This window comes from Maylandia zebra, linkage group LG15 (genome assembly GCF_041146795.1).
Source record: "Maylandia zebra isolate NMK-2024a linkage group LG15, Mzebra_GT3a, whole genome shotgun sequence".
Taxonomy (NCBI): Eukaryota; Metazoa; Chordata; class Actinopteri; order Cichliformes; family Cichlidae; genus Maylandia; species Maylandia zebra.
Window position 1 is genome coordinate 8,364,012 of NC_135181.1, and position 25,224 is coordinate 8,389,235.

Below are 25,224 nucleotides of genomic sequence, written 5' to 3' on the forward strand. Positions count from 1 at the left end.
TTTGGACTTGGCGGCTGACTGTGAACCAACACATTTCCTTTTGCTTTGCTATTTGCGAGTAGGGTCATGCTTTAGAGCTACGCAAGCTGATGAATGACCTCTTTTTAGTTTCAAAGAGACATGAAGGGTATTTCCCAAAGCCTGACCTGCATAGATCCATCCTCTTGGTCTCCTCAGTCATACCGGTTACATGATTGCCTCAGAAGCGCTATGCACTAAACTGTGAACTGAATGATCAAATTGAGCTAGCGCTGCAAAAACTTATGAGGGGTGTGGATGTTTAAGTTTTTTTTATGACCAAAAAGTATGAATTAGTGTAATTTATAGTTATAATTTGAAGTATATCAGTAGAATTCAACTAAGGGGGTACAGTGACATCCCTCGGCTGCCCTGGACCTCCAAGGCCCATCCAAGATTGTGAGGCCATACATGCAATGTCCATTTAAACTTATAGACAAGTAAATAGTGTCATGCGACATATACCTGACATTTTGTGTCCGTCACCTCATTCATTTAACCACCAGCAGGAGTAGATCACCCAGTTTTATGATATATGAAGCAGCCTGTGAGAATAAACATAAAACTTTTCAGACCTCTGCAGTTTTTCTAAACACACCTAAAGTCACTCAGATGCTTGAATATTGTCTATGAACACTGGAAAGCCACATTTATCTTAACTATCTGAACTTTGTGTTGAGCAGACATATTGCCATGATATTAATTAAGGTTCTCTTTAAGATACTGTGTGTAGAAAAAGTGTTTATTCTTTCAGGCTCAAAGATCTGTGTGAATAAGGTCTGATAAAGAGTTAGGCAATAGGATCATCAGAGAGTAAGCCCCTCCTTTGGAGGCCCAGTGTTTGTCAGGTTAGCAGTACGTGCAGTCATCGTTTTCTCTGGGAAGTGAACTGGTGTTACTTTGGCGCCTGTAATTAACAAGCATGTCGAAAACGTCAGAAGAGCGCTCACTTTTGGTTCTGGAGAACTACATCGGAGGAAAGTTCGTCTCTTGTCGGAGTTACATCGACTCCTACGACCCGTCAACTGGCGAGGTCTACTGCAAAGTGCCGGACAGTGGCAAGGAGGAGGTGGGGATCAAGTTAAAACCATCTGCAAAACCAAGAGGTTGAGATTTGAATGAATCCTTGCATATGTTTAGACATGTTTGTATAAGTCCTGCTGTGTGTTTGCATTAGGCTGGACTGACAGCTTTCTGCAGAGCTGTCTTATTTAAATACAATTTCTTTTTTCTGTACTAAGCTGCAATATCACAACATTTGCACAAGAATATTTTTTGCATTGAGTTGGATTGCTTGTTATTACAAATCCTGTTGTCAGATTTAAAGGCCTTTGACTCAGCAATATTAGTACATTTTAGTGTATGTGTTTTGATGCATGCTTAATCATCCAGGTAGGAAAGTCCCAGAAAGTCTATTGTGTTCATCTAGACATTGCATTATCACTGGGAGAAATTTTTGTCACTCATCCGAGGGACTTCTTCCGTGTCAGGGACTTAAGAGATGAACAGAACAAACTTTCTGAATGAGGTTTGAGGTTTCAGGTTAGTGCGTTGCATAAAATGTGGTTTCAGAAAAAGCCACCTTTGAGCTTTGCAGAGCAAGCAATCAAGTAATCATTAAACACATCAGTTAACTTCAGCTGTTCATGTTTGACCTTCTTCAAAAATGTAGTGTTTTGTTGAAATGCATCCGTGTACATATTATTGTAGTTAACAATATTCTTAAGTCCTCTGAACTCCTTAGAAATTAATATAAAGGATCAGCTTTTTAAGATTTTAAGAGTGTATCAATAAAATGTCACTTAAACAATCCTGCGTATTCTCTCAAAGTGGAATCAAGCTCTATTCTTGGACGTGATCGTGCTTAATTGTGCAGTTTGCTTATACCTCATCTCATGCCTGCAGGTGGATGCAGCAGTGGCAGCAGCTAAAGAAGCGTTCCCCGAATGGTCTGCATGCAGCCCAGAGCAGCGAGCGAAGATCCTCCACAAACTGGCTGACCTGATTGAGGCCAACCTTGAGGAGTTTGCACAAGCTGAGTCCAAAGATCAAGGTTGCTTAGACTGTCTTATATGTTGCCACCTTAGAAATCAGGTCACTAATGCAGGAATAGAAATGAGTGGCTCAGAAATCACTTTTTATTAATCATGAATGTCTAATCTTGTACTCTGTCTCAAAAATGTGTAGCCAACTGCTTCATTTGCCCTTTGATGCTCACTTCAGAATCTTTGTAGGTAAAACGATAACAGCTGCACGGACTGTGGATATTCCCCGGGCAGCGTACAACTTCCGCTTCTTTTCGACATCCATGCTTCACCACACCACCGACTGCAGCCCAATGGACCACATGGGCTGCCTGAACTACACTATCCGCTGCCCCGTGGGAGTGGGTGAGCACTTAGGCTGCTTGCAGTGAAACCTTCAGATGACCCATTTGTCCTGTGTATGTGCTCTTAAATGGCCTTTGGTGTGTTTTTTAGCTGGTTTGATCAGTCCCTGGAATCTGCCCCTGTACCTTCTGACCTGGAAGATTGCACCTGCAATCGCTGCAGGCAACACAGTGGTGGCCAAACCCAGCGAGATGACCTCTGTGACCGCCTGGATGCTGTGCAAGTTGATGCAGCAAGCAGGTAGGACTACAGGACCCACAGTGCAATGTCATGCAGATGGAGTTAAAGCAAAGCAAAAAACATAACTCATTAAGGTATTTTTTTTAATCTGCAAATAATGAACAGATATGAGTACAGTGGTCCCTCGTTACTTGCGGGAGTTACGTTCCAAAAATAACCCGCAGTAGGTGAAATCCGCGAAGGAGCCAACTTAATTTTTTTTACAATTATTATAGATGCTTTGAGGCTGTAAAACCCCTCACTACACACTTTATACACTTTTCTCAGACAGGCACGAACATTTTCACACTTTGCTCTCGTTTAAACACTCAAAGTTCAGACCTTCGTAGAAAAATAAGACCAGTATTATAGAATGAAACCGCGCAAAACGTTTCGTCGACATTTTTGTGTTTGTTGGGGAGAAAACTTACAAACATACTATGCATACATGCTAGCGAACGAAGATTTATCTAAATTTGACAAGCTGAACGCATTCTGTACTGCGCAGGACACACGGCACGAGATTGATTGCAATTGTCTTCAGCCAATCAGGACGCAGAACATAATGCGATGTTAAAAAAAAAAAAGGAAAAATACACAAAAAGCAGCGAGGCTGCGAAAGGTGAACCGCGTTACAGCGAGGGACCACTGTAGTGCGAAATTAATCAGTGGTCTGCAATCGTCTTCATCTCTTTAGGTGTTCCTCCCGGTGTCGTCAACATCGTATTTGGCAGTGGTCCAAGAGCCGGTGACGCGCTTGTTAGTCACCCTGAGGTCCCTTTAGTCTCCTTCACTGGGTCCACAGCCACTGCCCAGCGCATTACCGAGCGGAGCGCCCCCTACTGTAAGAAGCTCTCACTGGAGCTGGGAGGCAAAAACCCAGCTATTATTTTTGCTGACGCAGACTTAGACCAGTGCATCGAGACCACCGTCCGATCCAGCTTTCTCAATCAGGTGAAGACAAAATGTGACTGAGGATATTTTTTTCTTTAGGACTGTTTAGCTTTATTAATTTTATTTATGGGTACCATCACTTTTAGTTTTGGCTTTTATATATTATAAACTCAATTGACAGGACAGCTGCCCGAGAGTCTTTAGAGCTTCTGTGTCCACAGATTGTTATTTTAACTGGAAATTTGTTGGGGAATGTGCAGCAGTGAAGCACATTTTTACAGAACGAAAAGTTCAAGAAATCATTTCTTTATTACAAGGTTATTAATCTCATGCTCTCCAGATCATAGCTGGAAATGTTTGTTGTCAGTTTAGAAGTGTTAAAGTTAATCTTTTTTTTGTACTGAAATGTGACGGTAGGTGTTTTGAATATACGTTAGACTGCAGAATCCGTCACAACCTAACTTGATGAGTTTGATTTGATATGTATAAATTGCCGGTGTGCAAAAAAACTGTAAAACAAAGCCCAGAAGGTCCATTTTTAATACATACTTAACGGGAATTTTTTTTTTCAAATTTTCTTTCATTGAACTTCTTAATGCAAATGAAATGAAGGTGATTATCTGTAACAGGAGCTTCTGTATGTGTTGAGGGTGTAATAACATAGTTTGTCCACAAGGGGGCAATCACAGCCCAACTTTTTGTCTTAAGGTGGGTTGTCAAAAAACAACTTTCTGAATTCCTCCATTTTTATCTTCTCCATTTCTTCTCCTCTTAGGGTGAAGTCTGCCTGTGTACCAGCAGGATTTATGTAGAGAGGAGTATTTACTCGGAGTTCCTGGAAAGGTTTGTGGCTGCGGCTAAGAAGTGGAAGACTGGTGTCCCCTCTGACCCCAGCAGCAAAAATGGAGCGCTCATCAGTAAAGAACACCTGGAGAAGGTGCTTACATGTAATGCAGAATGTGACTAAACACTTGTTGTTTAAATTTCTGATGTCTGATGTCTCTGATGTCTCCTTTCAAATCCAAAGGTTCGTAGCTATATAGCCCTTGCCAAATCAGAAGGTGGCATAATTCACTGCGGTGAGGGGCTCGACCAGCTGGACCTCCCGCAGCGCAACAAGTCTGGATACTTCATGCCGACGACGGTCATCACAGGCATATCTGACAGCTCCCGTGTCATGCAGGAGGAGATCTTTGGTCCCGTCACCTGCATCAGCCCCTTTGATACTGAGGATGAAGCTGTTGCCAGGGGCAATGGTGTACGTTACGGTCTGTCAGCCACAGTGTGGTCCAAGGATGTGGGGAAGGTTCACAGGGTGGCCCAGCGGTTGCAAGCAGGTCTGGTGTGGACCAACTGCTGGCTGGTGAGAGATCTGAACCTCCCATTTGGAGGAATGAAGAACTCTGGTGTGGGAAGGGAGGGAGGAAAAGATTCCTATCACTTCTTCACAGAGGTGAAGAGTATCACTATCAAGCACTGAGAGAGGAAAGTTTGTTTATTTGTAGAATACAAAAGTCAAAAATGTCTGGAGCGACAAATATAAGAAAACAATCAAATCCAATATAAATTTGCCACCATTTGCCAATAAAGTTGCTGAAATTGCAGTTTATGTTCATTATTTATGGATGAATTGTCAACAAGCCTAAATTTGCAAATGAAAACAACAAAAACTGCTCTTGAGCTTCAGAAATAATCTGTGTCTGTGTGTGCTATAGCCAACCAAAGACAGTTTGTCATGCTTCCTGCATGATGACATAAAGATATTTAAAAAGAAGGGGAAAAATGCACTCATCTTGTTATTCACATTTAGGTATCCATGCGCTTCAGGCTGAAAAACCCAGTGACTGAATACGTGTAGCTGAATCTCGTCAGAACAGTGTGTTATGATGGCAGGTTGTGGAGTTCAGTTTGTTTTTAATCTTTACTTTCAATGATGTCATTGTCTTAATAAAATCTGTAACACGGTCTGTAAAAAATGCTGCATTTCTGGTCTGATCGAACTGTTAGAAACAGTTTTACTAACAAACTTGTTGTCTCTTGTACATTTGTGACATCATTTGTCTTTATTTTTCTAAACCGTTCAAACCTCAAGGTCTGCAAACATACTCATAAGTAACTGTTTGACACAGACATGTTTTTATCTCTCAGCTGCTGACGTAGGAGAGGTGAGTAAATGACGAATAGACTCTCCTGTGTGGTTATTGGACAACGTGTTTGAAGATAGAACTGGGCTGGTGGAGACGATTGCTTTCTGGTGCTCTACCTGTAGTGTGTGTGTGTGTTTTTACATTTTTTAAAGGATTATGAGACAAAGATGAATACTGATACTCTTTTACAGTGAAGAGAATGTGAAATATTATACTACACTAAATATTTAACTGGCTGCTGCATGTCACATGGCAAATGTATTTCAGTTTATCTACTGTGCACCACGAAACTGCTGGGTCCAAAGTTGGAGGCACTGACGTCAGTTGAATATGGGCGAGGCTACTGCAAGCATCTCACTAATGATTGTCAGATAAACCCCAAACGTTCTGTTTTGCATGGTTTCCTTTTATGGAAATGATCCCGGCTGCTTCTGCTGGCACAGGTGGTTCTCCAAAGCTACAAATACCTCTGGAAAGGTATCAAAATATACAATATACTGCCAGAAGTATTCAGTCACCCATGCAAATCATTAAATTCAGGTGTTCCAAACACTTTTGTGGCTGCTTTCAGGAGAGTACAAATCACAGAGTGGGGTTTTGACATCTTCAGAGGAGGGATAGTATTGGGCAAAGCATGTTGACTATGGAGCTGCCAGGTAGGAGCAAAAGAGGAGAGACAGAACCAAAGCTCCATCTATGACATCTAATCCATGCTTTCTCTTTGATATATAAAATAATACTAATAGAAACTTAGAAAGGTAAATTCTGGGTACCAGAAACTTTACATAGCAGGTAACTAAACATGAGTGATGTGACCTCCACTACAATTAAGATTATATAATAATATCTTTCCATGCTAATCATCTGATCAGTGGTGCAGCGTATATGCAGATAATTACGTGTGATGTTGCATTTCCTTTCAATTCAGGAGTGGTGCCAGTATAGGAAAAGTGGGCACGCTGGAGGAGGGGAGGCGGGGGGCCCTATCCTTTTAGCAAGTGTGTACAATCACGTCCCCTGGAGAGCTCTATGTGACACTTAGCACAGAGTCAGGGTGTGGGTCCCACCCTCTGTGTTTTGGCTAGGGACCGGGTATTGTGCTGTGTCACGGTGTATGCCTGCACACACACACTCTGATGCCTTCCTATACATAGTGTCAAAGTGGATGCCATCCAAAAGTAAGGCTAAGGTGTCAGAGGCTACTTGCTTTCCACTGGCACACACTCCCACCAAACAGGCGTGATGTGTGAAACAGAATGGGAACGCAGTAAGTCAGCATTTATTTCATTTTGCTCCGTTTCCGCCCTTTTTGCTGGATTTATCTTTCATCTTGCCTTTTGTGAAGGTTTCATTGAGAAGGAAAGGCCCCGCTGTAGAAGGACTCGCCCCGCCGTACGTGACTTTGAGAACGCTGCCAATGCCCATTTGAGAAAAAAAAAAAACCCAAAACAAAACAAAGGAAATGTTAATGTCTGTGTTGATTGATTGATACTTAAACATTATAATTATATTACATAAGAAAAAATAGCAAAAAGGGGCTTGGTTCATGAGTAAATCATTGTTTAAGATGTTATCGATACATTTTTACTTTTATAGGGAGCCTTTAACTTTCACTTTAGTTACTGGGCACTTGAAGGAACGATGGTGGCGTCCTTCCATTTTATATCCACAAGTTTTCTGCAATATTTAGCAGAATATATAAACAATCTGTTTTCATGCTGGCTGCAGGGATGTGAGAGGCCTCCTGCAGAGGGGCTTCGCACTCATATGTATGTGCTGAGAACAGTAACAGCCAGCAGCAGTTCTCTCACCTATTCTGGCTCAAACCCAGCACAATAAATCTGTGAAAACTTCTCTTAGCTTCTCTCTTAGTAATTAAAACACAGACACACACACAAAAGTAATTCAAGTTCCCATTTGAAGAGCAGAATGTGAATGTGTGTGCATGACAAAAATCAGAGACCTATAGCAAGAGAGACTGACCTGGGATTATTGCATGTCCCAGATTTTGCAGATTAAAAGCTTTTGGTTTTCCTTTTTTCTTTGATTGCCATGTTTCACACCCTGTCGATAAAAGCCTTCTGTCACGTTTGGGTTTAGGGAATTTTCCACTGCCTGGTCGGCTTGGGTTTTGTGGTAGATAAAGCCCCGAGATGAAGCCAAGTCCTGAGAAAATGCTGCAGTTCAAGCAGGTTAAGCAAACTCAGCCAGCAAACCTCATGTGTATGTGGAGACAGTGGGAGGGAGGGTGTTACTTGGCTACAGAAGGCTAAATGTTTGCGCTGCATGTCCGTCTCCATGAAGACTACACTATTCACAAGCAAGACAGGAAGAATAAGAATGATCAGCAGATATTTGCTCTTCATGTGACGCTGAAACCTGAATGGGCTGCTGGGACTGGATGATGTTTTGTTTTAAAAATAAGCTAACCCATATACCTGTGTATTGCATTCTTAATTATATATAGCACATTTTATCATATTAAACCTAAACTCAATATGCTTAACATGTACTTGTATTCATTTTAAACATCTTTAAAATGTTAAACATTAAAATATTGACCATGATTCCATGGGGTACGTGGCTCCATAGTGCAGTGGTTTGCCCGGTTGAGTCAGGAAGGACTGCCAACCTGAAAATCTGCCAAATCAAACATACGGAGCAACCTGCTGTGGCTTAGACCTGTTCTTCTTCTGGACAAATTCAGGGAGCAACTGAAAGTAGCTTCAACTCATCAGGTGAAACTCAACCCTTTTTCTTAGCCCACGTTTGTCCCAGTCCAAAGTTGGTGCATATAGTTATCAGCGCTTTACACCCAGATTTTAATGCTTAATCAGACCAAGCTGCCATGGCGACAGCGTCTTGCTGAACTACTACTGCTCAGATTTAAATGGCACTTCTTGCTTTTCTGTGGCGTTGTGCTTTATTTTCCTGGATTGCGGTAATATTTCCAAAAAACCTGAACTCGAGGTACACGGTGGTTGGCAGGAACGCTGTGGCCTAGATCTATTCTTCTGGACGAATTGAATTAGTGATGTGTTTGTTCTGATTATATATTACAGCATTATGCTTATTAGAGCCAGTATGTCATTTTACCACTGAGCACGCATCTGCTTTGTACTTTCTTGCATTTTTTTCATTGAATAAAGAGATTTTTTTTAAAGTATGCTTTCAGCTCATATCTGCTCCTGGACTTAATAGTAAAATTAGACCATGATGTTATTATGAGCACAGGAACAACAGGATGTATTTTTCTGCACTGAAAAACAAAACAGGTAGGCAGTGTGTGTATGGCCAAGACTCTTAAGAGTCTTAAGAAGTAGACCAGGACTTTGGGTCTTTTATACATTTGTACTAATAACTGTTTTGGATCTTCCTCAGCCTACATGTTTGCTCCCAGACTATTGTTTGGACAAAGTGTGTTGAGCACAGTTCAAAAATTGCATCTAAACTAGTTTGGCATTTACGGTCCTCAGACAGCTATAATTCTTACCTTCAAATAGGTTTTGCTCATTATCACTAACATCTCACCACTGGGAATCCTACATACCCATTTTAGAAGATGAATTAGCATTTTATTCTCCTAACACCATAATACAAGAACAAATACAGCACTCTGTGGACAGCGGAAACAGCTACAGCATAACTGCAATTAGGTCTGCCTGCTGATAAGGCAGACGCATCTCGCACGATTACCATATCTCTGAGACTTTTATGCCCTTGCTGGATATCACTGAACAGCTAAAGTTGTTTTCACTGGCATTGTGTAACCAAGGCAAGCATTAGAGGACACAGACATTTGGGTCAGCTGCAGAAGAGCAAACAATGAAAGGAAACCAGGTCAGCACAGAAATATTAGATGTTTATACAGGATTTTACTGTATTAAAAAAGTGCTTGAAGAGCAGAAAGTGTTCATAAAAGACTGAACGGGAGATATTTAAAGTTCCTGCTCTGACCTATTTAACAGGAAGCTTAAAAAAGGACACTTTTTCTGTTTTTCTGACATGATGACAAAAAAATGCAAATATTACACACCTTTTTCCATACTCTGATGACATATGTGGGGCAGGTTTTAAAATTTGGCACTTAGACTGGGGATCAAACCAACCACTCCATGATTAGTGGGCGATGAAAATCTTTGGGTATTGTTCACCAGCTACATGTTTTGTTGACTGTTCCTCTGATCTAAAGAGTATAACAGTTTAACCCTCTCGAGGCATGCGTTGCCGATTTGCAACAGTTAAAAACTAACAACCTGATTACCCCACATACATATTTTATGAGGTTTTTTTACTCAGAAGTACCACTGCAGGACTTGGTTGTGCATTAGCAACAAAAAGTTTAATTTGAGCCTGAGAGGGTTAAAGAAAAAAAAAAAAATCAGATGTCCTTTATCGCAAGTTTTGAAGTAGTCATGTCAGTATTAGCATGCCACATGGTAGGCAGAAGAGTAAGAGGTCATCAGTGCTGTAGGCTTGCGTTTCTGATGCTGCCCGTCTTTCAGTTACACGAAAGCTCTGAGCGCAACATGGAAATAAAAACACAAAGCATGTTGTCACTTATATCATACAGGTACTCGGTCTTGTCGAGTGAAACTGTGTGTGCATGTGTGTGTTGAGAGTGGGAGGATCTGCCCTAAATTACTCATGTTCAGGTTTTGATGACATGATAAATATTTTTTACATAATCCCACACTTAGCCTTCTTATGCTTCTAGACATCATTTACGTATTTTAAGTAGCCTGTTTCGCACTGTATGATGTGTTTTTCTGTTGAAAATAGTCACAGATAGTGCCAGGGGGTTTTGCGTCTTTCCTCCATCTGGCATATGCCAGGTCTGGAATCTTACCCTCAAAACCCTATCTACCTGACACTGAGTGGAAAGTAACCTATTGTGCTTCATTATTCTCCTGAAATCTTAAACCTAAATGTCTTTCTACTTATACTGCTGTAGTAAGTGGCTTGATGCCTAATGCGGACTGTTAATAGGAAATGATCAGTCAAACTACAAACTGGCAAAGAACCAGTAAATGATACAATTATTTAAATCAAAACACAGCAGTTAATAACACCATCAATACCAGGAAGTTAATCGACTTAACACAAGCATTTAGGCTGTCTGATTTCAGAAAAATAGCCTAAAAAGCTAATGGGCTAGTAAGTAATCACCCAGCTGTCAGGCTCATGTATAAGTAGGATGGAAATTAAGAACTAGCTTGATTTAAGAACGGGTAAGAATTGATCAAATCATCCAAATCATGCCCCCTTGAGGCTTATCTATTCATCTTAGTTAGCGGTGTGCTTGTTTCAGTTGTGCATTGACATCAAGCACCATGCAAGCTTTTTCTTTCTTATCTGTATCTACTCTACATTCTGAGTCAGTGATGATAAAAACAGTTGCACTGTCACTGAAGATGTGTAGGCCTGTGCCAACCCGACTTCTTGTCCACAGGGAGGACTGATTGGGACGTAAAAAGTGACTCAGTACTAGTATCAATAAAATCTTCTTATTGTGTCACATCATAATGAGAAAATTTGGCAAGGTTAGCACCTGAAGCTGAGGCTGTTTAGTATTTTGTGTGTAGTTCCTGTAGGTGTTGAGGGCATCAAGTATATATAAGCACTGTTTTCAGCAGAGTCGAGTTACTTAGTACTGAACGCTCTCAGCAAGAACATAAAGGCATTTTACCCCGAAGAGGAAAACATGCCACTCAACTCCTGAGCTGCTTAAAGCTAAATTTAAGTGGAGCACAAGGAGGGTAGTGGAGACTTCCGTGTGTCACAAACAGGGCATGACAACAAGGGAGACACATGCACAAAATGCTAATTAATAAAAAAATTGTTTGCCTTTGACCACAACAAAAACTGTGGACCCAGGAGGAAAAAAAAAATCCCAGCATTTTATTTGTTTCTATTGTGGCTGGCACCGCGTATGAAACACTGCAACTCAACCACGATGTAATTGACACATGAAACACCACAGAAAAGTGTGAATGCTGGTGAGGGAGGCGGCCACTTATGTAGGTTACGTTGTAGGATCTACAAAAATCCACGGCAGTGAAGGCTTTTTTAGCACTCTAGCACACTGGGCACAGGTGCTGACGGTGTTGCTAACAAACCGCCCCTCCTCCAGACAGGCAGAGAGAAAGGCCGAGTAAGGCTACCTTCACACTGCAGGCGAAAGCGCATCAAATCCGACTTTTTTGACCCTATGCGACCCATATGCGATCATGGTATGACAGTGTGAACAGCACAAATCCAACTTGGGTCACAAATCCGACTTGGGTCATTTTCGTATGTGGTACAGAATCCGATACATATCTGATGTTTTAAAAGCGACTGCTGTTTGAATGGTCGTGTCGCATTAAATCCGTCTTGTATGTCACTGACACAAGACAGACACCAATTATCAGCGCTGAAGAAGCGAGCCGAGAAGACGTCGTGAACGCTTCCTGGCCATCCAGTGAAACTGTTGGGAAGACAGTATGGGAAACGTGAACATTTTATTTGTACTGTATAATCTGCAGATTCTGACAGAAATCTGCAACTATCCTTTGAAGCACCGCTCCTCTCTAAAACAGCAATAAAGATATATGTATATAACAAAATAACTTTATAAGTTAAAGCAAAATTGGGAAACGTAAAGTCCGAAACAAGTCTTTATATTCAGGGCCATCAGTCAAACAATACTGTTTGCTCTGGGTCTAAACAGAGCGCGTTGTGTGTGACGTCTTCTTTCGCGCATGTGGGCCGCTTTGAGCGTTCACACTACAGCGCGTTTGCTGTCACATTTTATTTGTAGTGTGAACAAGTAGACCAAAAAATCGGATTTGATCAAAAAATATCAGAATTGAGCATTAAGACCTGCAGTGTGAACGTAGCCTAAGAGAGTCGTCGACCTCACGACTGTCAGCTGTGAACTCAATTTGTATGGAACCATTAAAAATACCCAAAGTAATTAGTGTTTTTGTTCATGTTTGGTCAGAATGAGCCAGAGTCAAAAAAGCCACAATAAATGTTTGGCAGCTTTTATGCACTTTGTTGCTCTTTAGTTGAAACGTAAGCCGTAAGTGGTTAGGTCAGTTAAACATAAATGCTAACACCATCACTAAATTCAAAGGGTGCAACAATAGCTACGTGTCGCGTAGAGATTATTTGTGTCTATGCAAGATGTTATGACTCTACACCCACTAAATGCTGGGTGTAGAGTGCACTGAACCAAGAAACCAACAGTGCTTTACACTCGCTACTTGCTAATACGTGACTCACATTGTGTGACCTGTTATCGCAGAAGAGTAAATGTGTCTTACGGTCAGCATGCTTGTTTTGTAACTGATTACAGTGTCATTAAATGTTGTTTAAAGCTATTAAATGACATTTAAGAAAAAAAAGCAAAACATTATTTCAACAGCACCAACTCAGTTGAGCAATCACTGTTTGTTCGATTAAGATGTCTACTAGTACTTCTCAGGAAATCCTGTGATACACTTACCAGATTAAAAAAGTGCAGAGCCAACTTTTGCAAGCATCTTTCAGACAGTCAGTCTCTATGTGACTCTATGTGACAGCACGTGTCTGTCACTCACTTTCAAACTTTAATGCAACATAAACAGGCACACTGGTTTCCCTCTGTATGGTGTTTATACAAGGAAAAATTAGCTAGAGAATGAAGCCACGGTTTCTATCAAGCTGTAAACATGTTTATCCTACCTTAAAGTTGGGCATTTCCTCACCCTCAACCAGTCACAGCCAATGGCTGGCCCTCCCTGAGTTTGGTTCTACAGGAAGCTACTTCCTGTTAAAAAGGAGTTTTTCCTTCCCACCTTCGCCAAGTGCTTGCTTACAGGTGATCATCTGGTATGTAGGATTTTCCTTATTATTGTTGCTTTTCAGTATTATAAAAGTGCCTTGAGGTGACTGACGTTGTGATTTTATGCTATATAAATGAAACTGAATTAAATTAAATTGAATATTAGAGTATGTTGGGAGTATAGACAGTATAAAAGTTGGACGTTGCGACTAACATGTCACCCGTTGGTTGTCTAGTGTTGAGGTGCGCATTTCTGCTGTTGCAAACCTGGTTGCAGGAAAAAAAAAACCCAAAAGAAAAACAAAAAATAAAGGTTTACACTGTTGAATGCATTTGATTAGACCAGGCATTAGCTATTAATATAAATTGTTGCAAGAATTTTCATACAACTTGGGTCACAAGCTAATCCAGAGAATCTGGTCCAAACATCATGTTTGATCAACAGACATCATACATTTCATACTGGAAAAAAACGATACAGGATCAGCACACTGTAGCTTCAAAACAAGTCTGGACCACAAAAGACAGTTAGCCTCACCCAGTATCAAGTTGTGCTGCATACTGATAAATTTGAATGCATATTCTTTTCAGTCTTTTTTAAAATAAATCTCCTCTTGTTAGTGCCTCACTGGAAAAAATGCTCACAAAGCCTGATTTCATTTTTCACGCAGAGGAGGAAGGATGACACCAAATCCTCCGCTGAATGGAGAAATAACGAAGCCAGCATGTCACAGTGGAGCACTAAGCCGGGCCTGTTGCCTCCAGCATGGCTGCCTCACAAAGGCCATCAGAGCTCCACTGAGACCGCACATAGCCGAGGCCTGTCTGTCAGTGCGTGGGTGGATATGTGCAGAAAGGGGGAGAGAAGGGAGAACCAGAGAGATGGAGAGAGAGAGAGCTGTTGACTTAATGCTGACTGGTCAGTTCCAGGCTGTAGGACCAGATGGCACGGTTTGGCCTCTGATTCCTCAGGCCATTCTCCAGGTAGACATTTGTCTACACTTACAAACAAACACACATAAATACACCAAAATATGCATATGGAGCGTATAAGACCTCATCATCCAAGCTAATGCTTTCAGTTTCATCTCTAATCCTCCCTCATTTAAATTAAATCTATGAAAAGTGTGCCTGTAAAATGGAAAAATGACAGAAAAAGAAAACTTGAAGGAAATCATATGGAACTGTATGCATATGCACGTGTGAACAGATGGTGACAGGAGGAAGGAAACACAGGAAGCTCAACTCAGATGTGTTAATCAGGTGCAGCCGACAAAACAGCCACAGAGATAAAACTCTATGGTTAACATGTTCTTTAACCCCTATAATCAGCCAGGTATATATAGGTCTATAGGTACAGCACTGTGCAAAAGTCTTGAGCCACCTCTTGTAGCTCATTTTCAGTCCAGTTCTTGTACCTGATCATTTAACGAGGATTGTCTCTGTGTGTGTTTGATTGTTTTTGCACCTAATTCAAGAAATCAACCAGTAAATACAGACAACTTAGCAAAAAAACCCTAATTTTAAAATGTATCCAAGTCATGTCCTTCACTAGTTTGTGTTTGGAAATCTACACAAAAGAAAGCTGGAAATCATGGATAGTTGAAATGATTTCCAGCTGGAAATGACAATTGACCAAGGCAAGAAATTACTATTTGGCCTGATTACCACCGAAGAGGTGAAGACAATCTGGAGATGATCTGCTGCACACTACATGAAAAGATGCAGATAAGGTGTGAGGGAAAACATCAAAGTTCCAGGCTCAGCAATTTTCAGCAAACTCTGCAACTACTTCCTATTTCCCTAAGAAAATATAAAGAAATGACAGAAGACTTTTGCACAATACTGTATGTGTATCACATTGTCATAAATCTATTTGCTCAGTTATCATGAAACTAAATGTATAAATCAATAATTAAAAAGGATTGCATGCTATATTGTACAAGAACACAATGTCTCTTTTATTGCATCCTACTTTTGTTTGAACTTCTGTCACATCATATCATTTTTTTTTGGGCGCTTGTACCTTTTCCTGCCATTTTATTGGATAGCTGGTGACACACCACCTTTTGGGAACACGGCCATAAAAGATCAAACATGCCTAACTACACAACCAGGGCCAGACCCTTCCTGGCGAATGACTGAAAAGGCGCCATTTGTCAGTCTGTTTACATTTTCTAAATGTCAGTGACCGACAGTCTGAAGAGGACCGTCCAACCTGACCGAACTCATCCCTCGTCATTTAGCTGACACAGGGTGATAAACACAAAGCCAACTTCAACTTTTGATTGTTCACTCGATGAATTGTTGAATCGTTTTATTACAAATTTGTGCTCAATTTCACAACCCATAGACCAAGTTTGTTTCATAACTCCTACTATTTACCTGTCACAATCAATACAAGATTTATCCAGCTGGTCAGACAACTCAGATTCAGTCCAATAGCATTAAAAGTGCATTGACCTTACACGGACACACACTCCTTGCAGCTGGTTTTTCATGACAATAGCTCCTTGTCTCAGTGCATTTCCTGAATCACTGCGCAGAGAAAGGGAAACTTTCCGGGGATTCTTCTGCTACACTGACCTTGTCCATGAAACACACTCTTTTAAATGCATGCACACACATTTGTGCACAATGTCCAATTAAGCACTCCCGGGAGGGAAATAAAATGAATGGTCCTCATTCCACTAATTTGTCGTCTACAGTCACTAGAGTGGCGCTGCATAGGCAGACAATAAGCATTCTCCACTCACTGTTTCCTTGGCTGGAGTGAATTTCCTCACATGATCAAACGTTGCGTGTATTTTTACGCAAAGCATTCCTGCAGTGACCAATTACATTTTCTGCTAATCATGATTTAAATGTTTAAAAACAGCTCACGTATATTGTCACTTTGAAAAGCAATGTTTTGATTATTTATTTAGCCACCAAAAAATATTCAGTCGTTAACTTGTCATTAATTTTCTTTGACTTTTTTGTATTTGTTTTTATCTATTGCTATCTTCTCCCCTCCTCTCCTTGAATTTTTTTGGCCTTAAGCATTGTTTGTGTTTACCAGCCTACTCTGAGTGCGTATGTGTTGACTGTTGTGCATTGCGTAACCCTCTGTTTGAGAAGTGATTGAAAAGGAAGCCAAGTGCTTTTCCTAGGGTGCCATCAGTTGTGCCACTGAAACCAACTGTGGGTTTAAATAAAGAGAGAGCGAGATGGTAATGAAGATAATCAAAGGGAGACACACCAAGAAGGAGGGCTTTATAGATGCACAGCGGGCCCTCACAACAGCTGTAGGGTAGACATGTATTGGCCCACTGGGAGACTCTGCTTAGGATACATCAGGACCTGCTGGGGAGATAGCAAGAGCAAGAGGAAGGCATACAGAAGAGAGGAAGTGCCAGAGACAGAAAAGAGGGAGCTGAAGACTTCTGAGAATAGAAGATGGGTAGTGAATGTTGAATAAGTTTCTGAAACCAATGAATCAGCATTAGTTTTCCCAGGAATGTCATTTTGAAATAATTCGAAAATGGTTTCTACAAAGATCACAGACCACTGCAAGCCGTAATATGAACTGGACTGATCTGTTTTGCAGTCAAGAAAATAAGCATAGTTCGATTTGAAATAGGATTTTTTGACTTGCTGACTTATCCTGGAACATGACAGAAATGGCACCATATGACCTTTCTGTCTGTTTACAGTCCCTGGACATCTCTGAGCGACAGTCTGACCAGGACTGTCCAACCCGACCACACGGATCCCTCATCATTTAGATGACAGAGGGTGACAAACAAGCTTTTGATTGTTAACACAGTGAATTATCGTATTTTCTTTAAGTCAATCCATGCTTGAGTCCATAACCTATAGGCCAGGCTATCGATTCAACATCTTTTAGAAGTCAGACAAAAATATGTCTTTGGATAAGGAGCTTTTTGACATTCAGTTCATGTTACTAATCAATAAGACAGTTAAGGAAATTGATATTTATGAGTCATTGTGACTTTGTAACATTATATTACATTCATCCAACTAAAGGCAAACGCTGCATATCATATGTATCTGTAACATTTTTCCAGCCGGATCTCAGTAGATTACAGATTGCAGTGAACTGAGTTGTTTTCTCCTCCCAATCTGAGTGCAGAATCCTAGCTTGATGGCTGTTATAGAACATATATTTCTAAGTGAGTCAAGAAATCAGAAGCTTTAAATTTAGAATATACCCCATACTAGGTGTGTTTCTACTACTGTTTGGAAAGGGATCTGCTCCGTAGTTTTTCCCTATTTGTGGAAGGCTGTCAGTCAACTGTTTACCTCAGCTGTCGATGTTGGGTGAGAGATGTCCACCATCATTTATCCCGGAGGAGGCTGTAAAACTTTCAGCCATACTGAGGTAAGTTGTTGAAGACATGCTGAACTGTCGGTAAGCTAATGTTAGCCTATGTTAACTTTTGATCACCAGTGTTAGCTGCTGCTAGCTGTTGTTCGGTGGCATTCATAAAACAATCTTTGGAGTGGGTGTACTCACTGACACTTAGTAAATAAACTGTCATATGATGTAAGAATATGATCAATTTTCTTGTAATAGGGAAAGTGTGACTTTTAGGACACTCAAGCCTAACATTAGCTGTGACAATGTTAGCTTATAACCTGCTGTTATTTTTGTATAGTCAACGATTTTTTCAACTCCCTGATGAGGTAGGGCTGTACAGGGAGTGCAGAATTATTAGGCAAATGAGTATTTTGTCCACATCATCCTCTTCATGCATGTTGTCTTACTCCAAGCTGTATAGGCTCGAAAGCCTACTACCAATTAAGCATATTAGGTGATGTGCATCTCTGCAATGAGAAGGGGTGTGGTCTAATGACATCAACACCCTATATCAGGTGTGCATAATTATTAGGCAACGTCCTTTCCTTTGGTGATTTTCATGCAGGACAATGCTCCATCACACGCGTCCAAGTACTCCACAGCGTGGCTGGCAAGAAAGGGTATAAAAGAAGAAAAACTAATGACATGGCCACCTTGTTCACCTGATCTGAACCCCATTGAGAACCTGTGGTCCATCATCAAATGTGAGATTTACAAGGAGGGAAAACAGTACACCTCTCTGAACAGTGTCTGGGAGGCTGTGGTTGCTGCTGCACGCAATGTTGATGGTGAACAGATCAAAACACTGCCAGAATCCATGGATGGCAGGCTTTTGAGTGTCCTTGCAAAGAAAGGTGGCTATAGTGGTCGCTGATTTGTTTTTGTTTTGTTTTTGAATGTCAGAAATGTATATTTGTGAATGTGGAGATGTTATGTTGGTTTCACTGGTAAAAATAAATAATTGAAATGGGTATATATTTGTTTTTTGTTAAGTTGCCTAATAATTATGCACAGTAATAGTCACCTGCACACACAGATATCCCCCTAAAATAGCTAAAACTAAAAACAAACTAAAAACTACTTCCAAAAACATTCAGCTTTGACATTAATGAGTTTTTTGGGTTCATTGAGAACATGGTTGTTGTTCAATAATAAAATTATTCCTCAAAAATACAACTTGCCTAATAATTCTGCACTCCCTGTATGTCTAATCTGCTGACAATGAGTAACTGCAAAAATATCAGGAATAAAGCATGTTTTAATATTACATGCTCATATTACAATAAAGGCATTGGCCTTTATTCGATACAAATGGTGAATAAAGACAAGAAAGTGGAGAGAAAGAGAGGGGAGGACACAGCAAAAAGCTGTGGGTCAGACTCAAATCCAGGCCTCTGCTTTCTGGCCATGTGGCAGATGGGTGCCTGCTCGCCCCCTGAGCTAAACCAGCACAATTAATGCGCATTTTCATGTGTTAGAGCCTTCAGTTCAGAAAAAGAGGCTTTAGGTGAAGAGAAAGAGCATGACATTCTATTAAGATGTCGGTGGCATTGTCTCTTTCCTTTGTGTTTTTGTTTCTTTGGTAAAGGGGACCCCTTCTCTGATGATAAAATGTCAGTATGATGCCTCATATCTGGAATCTGAAGGTTCAGGCACGGATTTAAAGGTCAATGGCAAGTCAACACCTGCAACTTCTCTTCTCCTCTACCTTTGGTGTACAATGTACAGGGCCAGTCTCTACCCCGGTACAGAGACCACAATTAATCAGAAGGAAGATGTCTTTCCTGGTCACTATTCAAATATGGTTGGGGAACATGGCAGCTTCCATGAACCAAAAATCTGATCTGATGTATTTTAAATTCATTAAGTATAAACTTCGTGTGGGGTTAGTTTATATACATAGTGGGGATAGGTTTCATTGGAAACTCCAAGAATACATCAGTTAGTTGGACAATGTGTAGACACACTATATTTATTTGTACAGACTGTTTTCTATTAAATAACCTAAAAGAAAATGAACCTTTAACTGCATCACAGATTTCATTTAAGCTGGTTTATATTACTGCTAAAGACTTAAGAATTCACTGTCAATATATGTTATAGTGTCATAGAAAATCATTGTTTTTTAATATTTACTGGAAATTTCCTTAGGGTCAATGACTGTCTCAAGTTTTCTTGATTCTTGCTCTTTTTCATTTTAATTGTTGTCAAATATCCTTTAGTCAGAAAAGGATACTTGTTTGGGATTTATGCCCTTATGGATAATAAAATGCTCTCGAGTTTTAATGCACTTTTTAAATCTGAGCAGACAGAATGACGCTGCAAGTGAGAGATAAATCATCAATAGAGCATCAATAAATACAAGTGTGCAAATGTCCTTATTAGCTATTCAAGTCAAGTCAAGTCAAGTCAAGTCAACTTTATTTGTCAATTCTGCCACATGTACAGGACATATACAGAATAGAAATTGCGTTACTCTCAAACCCTAGTGATTAGAAAAATGCAAATAAAATAGTTAAAAAGTAAAAATTTAAATAAATACAATACAATTTTACGTATAACAAAAAAAGCTATGCAATATACAATATACAATATTCAAGTAAGAAGGCATAGTGGTGCAAAATAGGCAAATAGTGCAAATGGGGATTTAGTAGTGTACGGTAAGAGATAGTGTAACAACAAAGTCTTATGAGGTCCAATGCTTAAGCAGTCCAAGCATTGGACCTCATAAGACTTTGTTGTTACACTATCTCTTACCGTACACTACTAAATCCCCATTCCTGCCATGGCATAAGCTTAGAACCACCAAGTGTGACTGATGAGAGGAAAGACTGAGTTATGAGTTTCCTCTCCATCCATCACTGTGTTTCACCCACCCATTAAACATCTCCCAACTGCAGCCTGATGTGCTCTGTTTTCTGACGCTCAGCGGGGGGTCGGCTTCTCGTGTTCTCAGAGATCTGGGGTCTTTTATTTGAATTTATTTTACTCACTTTTAAGAAAAACATCCACGGCTCTTCCAGGAAGCGCTCTTGACCTGCTGTGAAGCCATAAATTGTAGCTATCCAAAACATTAATTCCGCTTCTTCTACCATGTTATTTGCAGCTGGTTCATTTGACTTCACTTGTGAGTAAACTCAACCTGAAACAACACCAACATGTTACCCAAAGTGTTTTGTAGTGTCCAATTACTTTTGAACCCTCACAAACAGACACAGTTCTGTTTTGACGGAAACAGAAACCATTTCAAATTACAGCACTTCACCAGTCATTATTGTAATTCCAGTTAAACGTGTTACATCGAATCAAACCAACAGAAAACAAAATAATGTTACTGCTGCAAAATAATTCCATAAATAAATAAACTGAAAACAAAACAATCTGACACACACACACACACACACACACACACACACACACACACACACACACACACACACACACACACACACACACACACACACACACACACACACACAAAACCCAAACCAGCGCCTATTCTTTGCAATGTTCCTCGTCTGTATCCTCTTTAGGTGGGTCTGAATGCGTGCACGTCCACATCGTGAACTCTCCTTCCACCTGATGGATTATTAACTTGTCTCTGCAGCAGCATGCTGTCACGTTTCATACGACTTTGAACACAGAGTCAAAAAACATCACTGATGTCCACGATGACAGATGTTTATGTACTTTGTGTTAAGCACTGTGTAAAAGTGGAAGGGATGCATATGGTGACAAAGCAGGAGGATGGCAACAAAGGAGGGGGAGGTGAATGTTTTGGTTTTGAGTAGGGAGCATGAGGAAAGTGTGTATAGGGTTTGCGTCAGCGTGGAGCCAGAGTGTAAACATAGAAAGGTGTACGCCCGTTGATGCAGATGACTGAACAGTGGACTAAGGTTACTACAATACAAACACATGCACGCATGCACACACACTGGACATCAAGAAAAAGGGGAACTCATGTTTACATTTACTGGAAACCTATGATATAATTTAAACTATAATTTTATCATTTATTGGAGTGTGGAAGGAAGCTAGAGTACGCTGAGAGAACCAGGGCTGGACTAGGACAAAAGAATTGGCCCTGGCACCATGATCGCTGCATTTATTTTTAGTTTCTTTTTCTTTTTCTGTCTTAATTGTTCAGCTTTACGTTTTCACCACTTCTTTCTCACTAAACTCTAGTGAACTAAAGCAAAAGTAGGAGAGGGCCTGATTGTGTTAAGAGATTTGATTGGACATTGCCGGTAATAAAAATAAATGAATCGGCTGCTGTAAGTGCTTGTAGGGCTGGTGCGTAGGGGTCTTTTAACTGACCCTTCGACCCAAAAGTGCGCCGGCCCATCAGGTATGCCAGATTACCAGTCCAGCCCTGGAGAGAACCCATGTAGACACATACACCGAGAACATGCCAAGGCCAGAAAGGCCTCAGCCTGGGTTCAAATCAAGATCTTCTTGCTATGAACAACACCACAATGCCACCTGCAACCACCACCTTGGTAAATTAGAACACTAAGTAAACAAAAAGCTGCAATATTTATGAAGTCTTAATCATGCCTAACTCAGATAACCACTCATTATAGCATGCAGAAGAGCATCTCCTAATGCACTACACATTGAACCTGACGCAGGCTACAGCAGATGGAGACCACATTGGATGCCACTTCTGTCAGCTATGGGCTAATCAAAAGGATCTTAGAAGATTGGAAAAATGAGGCTCGAGTTTCTACTCTGACTTTTGGATAGTACAGTCAGAATTTGGTGTAAACAACATGAAAGCATGAATCCATCTTGCCTTTTATCAACAGTTCAGATTTCTGGTGGTGGTGTAATCCTCTGGATATATATTCTTAGCGCACTTTGGATCCCAGAGTACAAAAAGGATATTATTTAAACACCACAGCCTATCTGAGTATTGTTTCTGACCATATCCCTTTATGACCACAGTGTACCCATCTTCTGATGGCTGCTTCCAGCAGGATGACACACCGTGTCATGTCAAACTGGTTTCTTGAACATGACAATGAGTTTATTGTACTTAAATGTGTGTCTTTGGAATATGGTGGAACGGGAAAATAAAAGCACATTTTTTAAATAACAACCTTGTTAAGTGTCTGCAATTTGAACAAAAGGGAAACCAAGCTGACAGGTATCGACAGGCCAAGCGGAATGCGGCTCGGGCAGTGGCTGAAGCAAAAACTCGGGTGTGGGAGGAGTTCGGAGAGGCCATGGAAAAAGACTTTCGGACTGCCTTGAAGAGATTCTGGCAAACCGTCAGGCGTCTCAGGAGGGGAAAGCGGTGCTCTACCTGCACTGTGTATAGTGCTGGCGGAGCGCTGCTGACGTCGACTGAGAAAATTGTCAGGCGGTGGAAGGAATACTTCGAGGACCTCCTTAATCCCACTGACACGTCTTCCGAGGAGGAAGCTGAGTCTGGGGATGCGGGGAATGACCCGCCAATTTCCGGGGGCGAGGTCACTGAGGCAGTTAAACAACTCCTTGGTGGCAGAGCACCTGGTGTTGATGAGGTCCGCCCCGAGTTCCTGAAGGCTCTGGACGTTGTAGGGCTGTCCTGGTTGACACGCCTCTGCAATGTTGCGTGGAGATCAGGGGCAGTACCTGTGGACTGGCAGACCGGGGTGGTGATCCCCATCTTTAAGAAGGGGGACCGGAGGGTGTGTTCCAACTACAGGGGGATCACACTCCTCAGCCTCCCTGGGAAAGTCTATGCCAGGGTGCTAGAAAGGAGAGTTCGTCCGCTAGTCGAACCTCGGATACAGGAGGAACAATGCGGTTTTCGTCCTGGTCGCGGAACACTGGACCAGCTCTTTATCCTCTCCAGGATACTTGAGGGTGCATGGGAGTTTGCCCAACCAGTCTACATGTGTTTTGTGGACTTGGAGAAGGCATTCGACCGTGTCCCTCGGGGTGTCCTGTGGGAGGTGTTGCGGGAGTATGGGGTGTCTGGCCCATTGCTACGGGCCATTCGATCCCTATACAACCGTTGCAAGAGCTTGGTTCGCATTGCCGGCAATAAGTCGGACTCGTTCCCGGTGGGTGATGGGCTCCGCCAGGGCTGCCCTTTGTCTCCGGTTCTGTTCATAATTTTTATGGACATGATTTCTAGGCGCAGCCAAGTGGCAGAGGGCTTTCGCTTTGGTGGCCTCAGAATCTCATCTCTGATTTTTGCAGATGATGTGGTTCTGTTGGCTTCATCGGGTGATGGCCTCCAGCTCGCACTGGAACGGTTCGCAGCCGAGTGTGAAGCAGCGGGAATGAGGATCAGCACCTCCAAATCTGAGGCCATGGTTCTCAGCCGGAAAAGGGTGGAGTGCCCACTCCGGGTCGGGGATGAGTTCCTGCCCCAAGTGGAGGAGTTCAAGTATCTCGGGGTCTTGTTCGCGAGTGATGGGAGAAGGGAGCCGGAGATCGACAGACGGATTGGGGCTGCAGCTGCAGTAATGCAGACGCTGCACCGGTCCGTCGTGGTGAAGAGGGAGCTGAGTGTAAAAGCGAAGCTCTCAATTTACCGGTCGATCTACGTCCCTACCCTCACCTATGGCCACGAGCTGTGGGTAGTGACCGAAAGAACGAGATCGCGGATACAAGCGGCAGAAATGAGCTTCCTCCGAAGGGTGGCTGGCCTCTCCCTTAGAGATAGGGTGAGAAGTTCGGCCATCCGGGAGGGGCTCAGAGTAGAGCAGCTGCTGCTCCACATCGAAAGGAGCCAGCTGAGGTGGTTCGGGCATCTGACAAGGATGCCCCCTGGGCGCCTCCTGGGTGAGGTGTTCCAGGCATGTACCACCGGGAGGAGGCCCCGGGGCAGACCCAGGACACGCTGGAGAGATTATATCTCTCGGCTGGCCTGGGAACGCCTTGGTGTTCCCCGGATAAGCTGGAGGAGGTGGCTGGGGAGAGGGAGGTCTGGGCCTCTTTGCTTAGGCTGCTGCCCCCGCGACCCGGCCCCGGATAAAGCGGATGAAGATGGATGGATGGATGGATGGGAAACCAAGCACCAACATTTAGGAATCACTGAATCACTTTAAAACATAGTCAAAATATGTGGTGATTAACAGATGAAAGATCACCCCCTCACAGCCTGTCAGATGCTCTTGTCTATTTACAGAGTTGTGTTGGCCACAGAGCTTGTGCAGTGTAAACTCTGTGTGAGTGAAAGTGTTCGTGGTCTTCAGTGGACTGTATAAAAATGAGCGCTTTCCTCTTCTTTCTTTTAGATTTCTAATTCCCTGCCTCTTCCATAGATGGCTTCAGATTGCCTGTGTACGTGTGTCTGCCTTTGACCTGCAGGACACCAGCTCAGACTGCTGTCTCCATGGTGAGGGGCTGCTTCCTGTCATCAGAAGGCTGGGCTTCCTGTGCTGA

General features: G+C 41.9%; 1 protein-coding gene across 1 annotated transcript; it reads left to right on the forward strand.

Moving 5' to 3' along the window:
• The first annotated feature begins 823 nt into the window (after positions 1-823).
• On the forward strand, positions 824-5,125 carry aldh8a1 (aldehyde dehydrogenase 8 family, member A1). Its single transcript, XM_004541937.4, has 7 exons — positions 824-1,087; positions 1,924-2,071; positions 2,253-2,408; positions 2,499-2,648; positions 3,325-3,581; positions 4,297-4,458; positions 4,549-5,125. Exons 1-7 carry the CDS (start codon positions 941-943, stop codon positions 4,999-5,001), a joined length of 1,473 nt encoding a protein of 490 aa, XP_004541994.1. The 5' UTR covers positions 824-940; the 3' UTR covers positions 5,002-5,125.
• Positions 5,126-25,224: the final 20,099 nt, after the last annotated feature.

Coding starts and splice junctions, on each gene's coding strand:
- aldh8a1 (XM_004541937.4), top strand. CDS start 941: ATGTCGAAAACGTCAGAAGAGCGCTCACTTTTGGTTCTGGAGAACTAC. Junction 2,409..2,498: donor CCGCTGCCCCGTGGGAGTGG/GTGAGCACTTAG, acceptor TGTGTTTTTTAG/CTGGTTTGATCAGTCCCTGG. Junction 4,459..4,548: donor GTAAAGAACACCTGGAGAAG/GTGCTTACATGT, acceptor TCAAATCCAAAG/GTTCGTAGCTATATAGCCCT.